Source organism: Doryrhamphus excisus, linkage group LG15 (genome assembly GCF_037039965.1).
Source record: "Doryrhamphus excisus strain RoL-2023G ecotype Guam linkage group LG15, RoL_Dexc_Guam_v1.1, whole genome shotgun sequence".
Lineage (NCBI taxonomy): Eukaryota > Metazoa > Chordata > Actinopteri > Syngnathiformes > Syngnathidae > Doryrhamphus > Doryrhamphus excisus.
In genome coordinates, this window is record NC_136371.1 from 1,215,891 (window position 1) to 1,226,818 (window position 10,928).

At 42.3% G+C, this 10,928-nt stretch overlaps 2 protein-coding genes across 2 annotated transcripts; both read right to left on the bottom strand.

Annotated features, from left to right (window-relative positions):
- Positions 1–1,126: 1,126 nt before the first annotated feature.
- On the bottom strand, positions 1,127–7,753 carry rbm39b (RNA binding motif protein 39b). The gene is made up of 15 exons (XM_058052257.2): positions 7,510–7,753; positions 6,933–6,993; positions 4,476–4,525; positions 4,198–4,389; positions 3,615–3,668; positions 3,422–3,539; positions 3,190–3,342; positions 2,979–3,116; positions 2,829–2,894; positions 2,553–2,757; positions 2,336–2,422; positions 2,172–2,268; positions 1,965–2,070; positions 1,711–1,789; positions 1,127–1,613 (listed from the first exon to the last, which is right to left on the bottom strand). The coding sequence occupies exons 2-15, from the start codon at positions 6,981–6,983 to the stop codon at positions 1,513–1,515; spliced, it is 1,497 nt and encodes a 498-aa protein (XP_057908240.1). The 5' UTR covers positions 6,984–6,993; positions 7,510–7,753; the 3' UTR covers positions 1,127–1,512.
- A 286-nt stretch (positions 7,754–8,039) lies between these two features.
- On the bottom strand, positions 8,040–10,692 carry rh50 (Rh50-like protein). Its single transcript, XM_078796934.1, has one exon. It carries the CDS (start codon positions 10,249–10,251, stop codon positions 8,809–8,811), a length of 1,443 nt encoding a protein of 480 aa, XP_078653060.1. The 5' UTR covers positions 10,252–10,692; the 3' UTR covers positions 8,040–8,808.
- Positions 10,693–10,928: the final 236 nt, after the last annotated feature.

The following is a 10,928-nucleotide window of genomic DNA, read 5'->3' on the forward strand; positions in this document are numbered from 1 at the left end:
TTTGCGTCTAGAGATGTGTTCCAAGGCCATATGTGTTAGGTTGTTTTGTCTATTTATATGCCCCAAGTGTTTGCTCAAATTATACAATAGCCAGAGAATAAATGTGTTTTCATGTGATAACGTACATTTTTTCCAACATCAGTCCACATCGTTTGCACTGAACAGTTTAGGCACCAAGAGTATCGTGTACTGTGATCAAATGGACCTTAAACATGTAGTCAATTTTGGTGTATAAGCAGTAACAGCTACTCCAGTGATTAGGGGCATCTGGCTACCTATACTACAGTTTATAGACCAATTCAAGAGTGGTCATGCTTCCATCTTGCAGTCAGGATTTGAGCATTCAGGATAAATAGCAAGAGTTTATTTGGTTGGCTTCTCCTGGCTCCCATGAAGGCGGTCTCTTTTCACTCTCCCTTATTTTTCCCGTTTTGTCCTGTCTCATACTCGTATGAAGCCATTCCCTTGGCATTGCTCTCCAAATCATAATGATCAACTGCTCTCTCCAATTGACAATCTGATTCCGTTTCGGGGGAACCAGTTTACCTTTACAGAATATTCCCCACCGGTTCCGTGATGGCCAGTTGGAAGTGGAGGAAATGCGCCTAGTGATTCTTTTCTTTGAGGTCAAAGATTTCGGAACCATAACAGGTCTGTTGTTGATTGGATCAGTCAATGCCCAGGTGGGTCATAACATTCAGAAGACAGCAGTCCAATGTGCCTATCATGATTGATTGAGAGACCAGAATGCATCAATGGGATGCAATCTATGGGAATGCGGCTACCTACTCCTACACTAACCCAAACAATCTAATCTGCATTTCTCCAAGGTCACTGCTCCAACAACGCCAGATTGCTCCATGGGCACCTGTACATTGTTGGCTCGGTCTGGGGCCCGTTGGCGGTCATCTCCGTGGCAACTGCTACCTTATCTCAATGTCATCCTGTGGACTGTGGCACCAAGATTGTGTGCTCGACAGAGCTCGCTCTCTCACACACACACACACACACACACACACACACACACTCCCACTTCAGGTAATGTAAACATCTCGTCTTGTGGACACCCCCAACATTAGGACATTACTCTCTACATGTGAGATTTAAAGAAATAAAGGAGACTGCAAATTTTCAAATAAAGTTTATTGGAGCCTTCATACTAAAAATGAAATTATGGCTGTAAAAAGTTACAAAGGATTATTGTAGACATTTTGGCAATTAAGGCCCAATATTCCGTAGTAACACTTGTAATTCTGCTACTCTTTCCCAATCTAAGTAATGATCCAAACAAGCAGATAGGAATATTTAAAAACAGACACCTGCATATTTCTTCAGTGGTTCACAGCACAAAGCCACAAAGCTTAAAGCAAACTCAAACTGCCCGACTTTGAAGGGTTTACACAGAAACTTGAGGCAATTACACAGAGCCAACTGACTACAATGCAGCCTTTTTCAATGACATTTGAAATCAATGCAAAGAAATGTATGTACACTGACTTTGAAAATGTCACACTATCGACGTGTTGGCATTAGCAGCTGCTTTGCTGTTACTGAATCCGGGAAAAGGTTGTGGTACGTTGGTAAGGGAACATAGGCAGCTGTGATCATTTTCCCTAAAAAGTCAAGAAAAACAAAAAGAAAGTAAGTTATATGGATAAACAAACATCACAACTTGAATGTAAAGGTTGTACGTCGGTCGGTAGCACAAACCTGCAAACCAACGTCCATGAAGTGCATTTACAGTGGCCATTGCTGCTGGTATGGAGGGGCACTTCACATACACGTTACCCTGCAATAACAACATATTCATTTTATTTACATTTTTAAAAATGAACCAAAAAAACGTAGTTTTAGACCAGGAATGCAAATAGACATCAATTTATTTGACGGTAAATACATTAGTTTTTTTTGGGCTTTCAATAAAAGATTAACATGTCTAGTTTGTGAATAATAACTATTCATACCTGAGCAGAGTTCTTATCAACATAAATATGAACGATTCCTCCGTGCTTGTTACACTCATCGATGACATCATCTTGGATTTCATTGGCCCAGCTGGGATCGTTTTCCCTGAGGAAAAAGAAAAGGCCGGCGGTGTCAGAGCTTACATCAAACTATTCTTACGAGTTGGACACATTTTGAAGGGGGTGGACCACGTCCAAAAGACTTACGCTTGTGGGTTGAAGAGGTTGGACAGCTGAAGGCAGTGAGTAGCCAGCGGCTGCGATGGAAGGTTCAAAGCCTGGCTCGGTGCAGGGGTTGGAACAGCTGAAGAAGAAATACACATTAGTAAATATTAGCATGAAGTGACTAACACACAAATGAAGAAGCCCACCTGGTGGTGTGGCTATGTTCCCATAGGGAATAGAACCAGTCATCTGTAGGGCTTGCTGAGCAGCAGGGGGAATCTTCAGACCAGTTCCTGCACAAACAAACAGGATTGGTTCAATTAACGAACCAGAACGGCTCTATTAGACACTAATTACAGGTTAGGGCAAATTGACAGAAACCAGGGGTGCTTTGAACTAAAAAAAATAAAGAACAAAACAAACCTTCAGCGAGTCTCGCCATTAGCTGCAAGCGACCTGTGGTGCCAAGGTCGATGCCGGTCCTTTCTAGCTCATCGTTGTCCAGGAATGAGCTTGCTGTTGATGCGTCCGAGCGCTCTGTGACGTGTCCCACTTTCATTGGTCGGCCGGCCAGCTCGAACCCATTCAGCTGCTCCAAGGCCTTTTTTGCACACTCTGCATCTGCAAACTTAAGAAATGATGTCAATAAAAGCCAAGCTAAGAGCAAAACACAAATATTAAATAAAACGGCCTACTTACTGATATAAATCCATATCCTTTGGAGCGTCCAGTTTCACTGTCCATCATAAGCTGAATTCCTTCAATCTACAGAAAACCCAATACGGAGGATTACAAATAATCCACGTACACACACTTGGCTCTCCTCAAGATGTCAAAGTTGACTCTGACCTTTCCAAAAGGCTCAAAGATCCCACGTAGCATTTCCTCAGTGATGTTGAAGTGCAGGGAACCCACGTAGAGCCGCATCGGACCCGAACTTCCCTTCTGGAGATTATTTGCAGCTGCAGCAGCTCGATTTTTCTCCGCCTGCGAACACGTGGGCCGGATTGAGTGTCTGGTTTGAATACGAGTGGCCTGCCGTGAGCACGTTGCGTCTTACCTGCGAAGCTTGCACGATGATGGGCACTCCTAAAAGCCGCTGGCCAGTCAGGCCGATGGCGAGGGGGACAGAAGACGACTCCACAAACTCAATGTAGGCGATCCCCTTCGATCTCCGGGAATTCCGGTCTGATATCATTCTCACATCTCTTACCTGGAAGGTAAAACGGTGAATGTTGTGGTCAACGTTCCCACACTTTATAAACAAAGTTAAGATTAAAAATGAAACATACTTTTCCAACAGCTGAAAAAAAATCCTCAAGGTCTCGAGCTCGGATCCTTGCAGCCAGTTGCATGCAGAAGACAGTGCGGGCGTCCCGCTCCTCTGGTGTTAGATTGTCAATCGGTTGCCTGTGGACGTACAAATACAGCTGGATCAATATACGGTACAAATATCCCCAAAAATTAATATGGAAGCACTTTTACCTGATGGGACTTTTCTCTTTTTTGACAGGACTGCGACTTTTAGAACGCTTACGTCTGAAATAAGACAAATGGTTAGTATGAACGCAGAGCACAACGTGGCGTACATTTCTCTGCTTTTACTAAAGTACACGCTGCGGCAGTGTGAGCGCTAGTGACGTGCGAGACCATTGATTTCATTACCAAGCCGATACTGGGTTAAATATTTAGGCTGGTATCGGCAACACCATCCAATTCTCATGTGCTAATGCACCTCATGTTTGGTCACATTTTTTTTTAAATGGTACAGTATTTCATACCACAGCATAAAGTGTTTGTAGTGAGAACGGTCCGCCAAGTAAATACTTCCCCATAATGAATACGTCAGATAGATTCAACCTCACCGTTTATACTGCAGTCACAGAATATCGTATATATATCTACGCATAAACGAGGCCTGAGTGGCATTTGACAACATAGAAATTGTGCTGTTCACAGCGACGTGAAAATCAACAGATACGGGTCGCATATGAGCGAAGCAATCGGAATCGAGCTATACAGCGCGAACATAGCCGTAGACACACAGCATTAATATAAGGTCACATACATCGGACTCTTGCGAGCTTTGTACCGCCCAGCGCGCTCCCGGCTTCGGGAGCGGCTGCGATGGCGCTCCCTGCTGCGACTGCGCTTCCTTTCACGGCTCCTGCTCCTCTTCTTGGCCTTCTTTCGGTCTTTGCTTCGGCTCCGACTCCTTCTCTTCTTGGAGCCAGGACTTCGACTTTTGCTCCGCCTTTTCCTGTGTATCATTCCAAACACAATTGATTCATTTATTAATCAATTGATTAATTAAGGCAAATTAAATATGATGGACTGATAGCTTACTTCCTGTTCTGGCCATCATGTCCATTTGCATGAGAAGACTTGACCTCATCCTAAGCAAGGTTGATAGAAGAACATCATGAGGACGGAGACGCAACATTTCAAGTCGTCATGGTAAAAGGGGGAGGGGTGGGACAAGAGAAAATACAGAAATATTTGAATTAATAATAATACATGAAATGTCTTTTGCTGTGCCCGGACTGAGTCCTTCCCCCAATAGCTGCCCCTCACTTCTTAAGGCTGCCAAATAGGATGGAGGGTGTCCCAACACTTTAGCTGAGTACAGGAAGCTCTGACAATAGGCAGTTCATTCCACCCTTCCCCTTCTAGTAAGTCGTACCAATGCCACAATTTGTGCCTAATCATGTGACCACGCATTGACACAGGGCCGCTAAAAGAGATCCTTTGTGGTTGGTGTCAGTCCAGTGATCTTCACCCATTTTCGTTCTTGGACTGTAAGAGCTCGATGCCACCTCTGTCACACATCTTGCCCTGAAGCAAACAGGGATTCACACTTCTTAGTAATATTGATGCCCAAAGGAAAATAAATTTATGTTAAAAAAGAAATAATCCATCAATTATTCCACGAGCTACTGTTATCTTACCAAAATGTAATTACGGCATAATAGTTCTGACTTAACTCATGTATGGTAAGCCACTTTACAAATACATAGACCTTAATAGAAGTACTGCTAGATTCATATCTGCTCTTGTGTAGCATGCAAAATCAAGATGCTGATACACTTCAATTGAAATGGGGCAAAGAGGCAGTATTCATATTTACAAACAAAAAACGTGTTTGCCATAGGACAATGTGCAAACGCACACAATGTGGAAAAAGCATTTTCATATGTAAATAGAACGTCACGTTTCAGAAAAGACGTTCACGAGCTGATCTCGAAGGCAAGTTATGTAGTGACATCACCATCAAACTTTTAAAATGTTATAAAGGGGCATATAAGCTTAAAGGGGAACTGCACTTTGGGGGAATTTTGCCAATCATTCACAATCCCTGTGTGTAACATGAATTTTGTTCTTTTCTGTGCTTTATAAAGTTAATATGAGCTAGCTAACAATGCCCGCCATTGGAATACATCTATTTTGACTACAGGCGGCTTGGCTAGGGAGGCACTGTGTTAGTCCGCCGGATAACGATAGTTTTTCGTGTTAGGTGCCACAATATCAATATTGCTGTAGCTTGGTTAATTAATATAGAAGTCTGTCACGTAAATGGAAAAACTGTTGCCGTTGAGTTTTTTTCCCCGGGCTTGAGCGTCAAAATCCGGATTTCCCATGACGTCCATTATTAGCTAGCTCATTTTAACAAATTTTCTTGCGCTTGAATGATAAGACATGAATTCATTAGTCCCACAAGGGGACATTTCAGGCGCACAGAAGAGGTAAAGATGTGTGTACGTATTTAAAATATAAAACAGTGCAGTTCCTCTTTAAGAGTCTCTAACCCCAAATTCACACCAGACACGTATTGCGTATGGCACATCCACGTAGCGTTTTATGCGCGTCGATTTAAAAAGCTCAATTCTCATTATAGGCGTCAGTGCAGCGTCGCAAATACCCCGGCTCCTTTGCTCACTTATATATAGGTTACAACTCAGTAATATAACAAAACAGGATGGACCTAGCGAGAAAAACAAAGACATGATTATGCGTAATTAACTTACCATCAATATCTTAAGTAGTTGATATGCACTTTGAAAGATTAATCGCTCGTCATCCATGATCTTTGTTGCAATGAATGCTGGTTACATAATGCAGGGTCTTTTAAGATTTTTTTTTGGTTAAAAAGCTGATATTTATTTTGACACTAGAAGCTGTTTTCCGGTGGTCAAAAAGACAAGTCTATCTTTTGCATCGTGTAAAAACACGACGTGTCAGACACCCGTGAGTCAGCTGGTGTGAATTGCCAGACTGATTTAAAAATTGAAGCGAATTAAAAGCGAATGAGGCACTGCTACACCCATGCGACATTACACATCCAGTGTGAATTTGGAGTCATGCGCCATCCAAGCATCCATTGACTCATCGGAGATACCAAAACATATGCAGGTTATAAATTTGAATACTGCCAACTTTGCTAGCCAAATAAGACGGGCCTATCCATTATTTCGTATTCACCTTGTTGCAACCGAATGGGGCCTGGGTGTTTTAGGTCAAATCTCTTTTCGCCCTAAGGTGAACCACAGTACATCAGTATATGCACAATAACTACCTTCCTTTTTTTCACAGTTCACAGTGGAATCAAAGATGAATTCATGGGAGTAGAGGTGAGATATCATTAGGGAAGTCTATAAAGAGAGATAGATGCGGATTTATTTATAAACTTTAAAGCGTTTTACTCAAACAAACCACACAACATTCATGTAAACTTTGTCACATTTGCAATTATAAACGGGTAGAAGTGTAGAACATTAGCTTAATTTCTTTTAACTCTCAACCCACCTTTCTGTATGGAGCCTCCAGCATGGCCTCAACGTCAAAGTCATCAGCCATGATGATGATCCTAAAATACAATGGCTTCATTACAATTTGTAGATGGAAAACCGAGTAAAAACACAAAGACAAGTAACGTGATCGTTTTTGGTTTGTTGACAAAATGTTACGACTCGGATGTTTATGAGTGTGTTTGAACCGAAATACATCAAGTTACGCTTAAAGTGAAATGAAATGTATAAAGTAAGTTGCATTTATAACAATTTGGATAACGCGGACCATAGACACGCTGCGACAAACATTATGCTAATGCTAACAAGTGGCTAAAGAAGACTAAATGGCGGTCGCAGTTACATGCTAGCATTAGCTGTCTAGGCCAAGCAACGGCGCCTCCGTATTATTTTGTCATATGCAAGATAAAAGAAATAAAGGCAAATGAAGTTCTAATATGTTAAAATATCATTCAAAAGGTCGGTATCTCAAATTGTAATGGAAACAGTCCGATGCCGTCGCTTGGGGGAGGAAAGGTGCGAATAAGGCCAGCTAGCAGCAAAACGCTAGCTGACTTAGCAAACAATGACGTTACCGTTTAGAATTGATGAAAATGTGAGACAAAGGCCAAGTATCAAGGACAGCCTCCGCTGATGATACTCTTCTTGGTGCCTCCCGCTCGGTGGATTCCACTAAAATGTGATTAACTCACACTTTCGACACTTATGTAAGCTATTTCTTTCGTGTGTGAAATCGCAGAAGCAGATCGTGGCCTCGACCCTCGCTTCCAGCATTCGCTTCCTCTTTCTTCTTCGTCACTTCCCCTTGATCTTTTACGGCAGCCACAATCTTAGCTAACACATTACTGCCATCTACTGGACGTAAATAATACATGCCACACTCAATTTATTTCAGGGGCCACATGGGGTGAAAACGACTCCCATCATGGTGTACATTATACGCTATGATTTTAATAAAACAAATAATACAAAACGAACTGAAGTTGTTGTTTTGAAGCTGTATAGTGTACAGTAAAACTTCCAAAATAGTACTAGCACAATATCACTATTAGTGATAAAACACTGTTTTTTTTTTAATTCTGAGGAAAAATAACAACCTGGCACTTTTCAGGGCACACAATCTCTGCTGCTTTGATCATGCATGTTTTTAGAAATTCCTGCACACTAAATTAGCGATTTGATTAGCAATGAGGTAGCTAGCTTTCACTGCTGTGAGTAAACACAGGCTGCTGTTTCCTGCCAACAGTTCATTCACCTGACATGAAAACTCAACAAACACACAGCTTTCCCATTCATTTCCATGAATAGATAGGAAGAAGACCATGTTTCTTGGGTCTCTTTTTGACGTATTGGGGCAATGAAGACTGCCAAATCACATAATGTTCAAAGTAGAAGCCGTAGAAGATAGCATGTGGCTAGCTTTACTTTACTACCAGTACAAACAGTTCGCTTGCGTAATACAATTACTATAGCGCCATCCAGTGGGCAAAATTGGAAGCGTCACTTTCCTGCCCACGGCTGTGTGTATATTTCTTTTAGTAATACAAATCCATGATGCATCTCTATTCACCCATTAATCATCATGTTACAAATTATTGTGTCAAACACAGAATCTGTTACATAAATATGACACATTTTAATGACTTTATTTTATCAAACACATTTGCAACACTAAAAGATCAATACAAGATGTATATTAAAATTTAAAAAAGTAAATATTGCACACAGGATTAATTTGCTCATTAGTATAAGTGATACCTGTACATATACATGCACTATTGGCTCCATACATTTTTTGAGCTTTTTTCAATATGAATAAACATAATAACATGATTTAAATGTTTGTTTTTTTTAATCTTTGAGAGTTTGTCATGTTAGGCAACCGTTTCCTCTTTATCAGTATCTTGACTGAGTTTCACTGGTGAATAATGTTCCATGGGAAGGTCAAAATACACCCGATCGTCAAAGCAGAACTCATCTGAGGGTGATGCGAGGTAAGGCATTTTCAAGACCACACCTGTGAGCATGCCTGCTACAGCTGAAACTCCGATAGTGGAGAAGATAGCTGCTACCTGGAAGAGAGCCTGTTGTCCCGCGGTCCTCCCTGAACCCGGCTGCAAACCAGGTATCAATGCCTGGAGCTCTAGCAGCTTGGGGTCCCCTTCTTCTGGCGCTCGGTGGTTAAAGATCTGATAAAAACTCGGACCGTAGACTTCCTCGCTGGCCATCATGATGGCGCAAATCCCCGCAGTGCAAGATATAAGCCCCGTTAGGCCGTGCAAGTTGTGTATTCCACATTGATCCTGGATTTTGAAGCGCTTTGCTAAGATTGGGCTCAAGTACTTGTACCCCAGCATGCACGCAGTGCAGCCCAGCATACCCAGCACATACGCAGCTGCAGGTGAAATCATCATATCAACAGATGCTCCGACCGTCACGCCTCCGGCTAGTGTCACGTTCTGGATGTCCGCAATGCTGAGTTTGCCTTTTTTGTTGATCATAGCAGAAAGAGCGAAAGCAGTGATGGTGGAGGCACACAGGCCTAAGAAGGTGTGGAGGATGGCTCTGTGCTGGTCATCGCCTTTCAGCGTTAACGCCGAGTTAAAGGAGGGCCAGAAGACCCACAGGAACAAGGTCCCCATCAGAGACAGGATGTCCGACTGGTAGCTGGTGGTCTCCTTTATGTGACCTTCATTAAGTTGAGGTCTGTACAGCACATAAGTGACACCCAAGCCAAAGTAACAGGCAAAGAGATGGATGAGGATGGAGCCTCCCGCATCGTTTATCCTGATGTACTTCAGCACTGCCCATTCGGTGACTGCAAACACCGGCACCTCCAGAAGAGACATGACAAGCAGCTGCAGCGGACTCGTCTTCCCTAGCACTGCCCCGAAGGAGATGAGCACCACAGCACAGGCGAACTCCGCATTAATCAGATTAATCACCCCCAGGTGAATTTTACCATCATGGCTGAACTGGAAGTATCCTTGCACGAGAATGGCCCACTGGATGGAGAAAGTAGCCACCAGGAAGTTAAAAACCATGCCTCCAAAGCCATAAAGTCGGAAAAATGCTAAGAGGCATCCAAATCCGATGAAAATCATCACTTGTACATCTGTAAAAAAAGGGTAGTCCCTGTACACGGCATTGTCCATGAGTCTGGTCTCGTTGGTTTGAAACCTGGAATCAGCTTGGTCATCATACGTGACAAAAGTGGCAAACAGACCCACAATCAGCACCTCCACCGCAAACACAAACGCAGGTAATCTCACCCGCAGGCTGCTTGAGCTCTGCTTCATCGTAAGAGCTCTTGGCATGAAATGACAATCCTTTCATTTGCAGGCGGGATTATCATCGCGCAGATAAGAGAGGGCAACGATCAAGTCTGCTCCCGCTCAAACAAGTACAGATATCCAAGAGCATGAACTTTGGCTGAGGTAATAAAATGTCTTGCAATTCAAACTGGTTTTTCATCTTTAAAACAAACTACTGCGTCTGGAGTGTCAGGTTATAGTTAAATACACATTTCAAGAACACCCCCCCATCAAGAATTTAAGACTTTCCAACTGTATTTTTTGGAGTGACGAAAGAGAAATGTAAAGATTATGATTGGGATCCAAATATGAAATATTCATTCAATCGACCTTTCAACCATCGGCATGTTTTCCTCGGATCAATTATTATCAATTAAGCAATGTCTTTACTTCTAATCTCCAAAACAGCATACACACGGAGACACTAAAATATGTTTTGAGGTCATGCAGTACAATTCAATATAATCTGGTTTCACCTCAACATATTTTTGCATACATTGTCATCATGCTAGAATGCACCCCGGCCTATATGATTACAGATCCTATGGTGCAAAATGTGACCTTCGAAAAACTCGGTGAACAAAATGTTATCCAGTCAGACTGGTTTGGCATCGAATTAGCAATAAAAGTCAGCAATTATTCACCGTAAGATAATATCGCCATGACCAGTCTGCTTCTAC

Coding starts and splice junctions, on each gene's coding strand:
- rh50 (XM_078796934.1), bottom strand. CDS start 10,251: ATGCCAAGAGCTCTTACGATGAAGCAGAGCTCAAGCAGCCTGCGGGTG.
- rbm39b (XM_058052257.2), bottom strand. CDS start 6,983: ATGGCTGATGACTTTGACGTTGAGGCCATGCTGGAGGCTCCATACAGA. Junction 4,390..4,475: donor CATGATGGCCAGAACAGGAA/GTAAGCTATCAG, acceptor AATGATACACAG/GAAAAGGCGGAGCAAAAGTC. Junction 3,540..3,614: donor AAAGAGAAAAGTCCCATCAG/GTAAAAGTGCTT, acceptor GTACGTCCACAG/GCAACCGATTGACAATCTAA.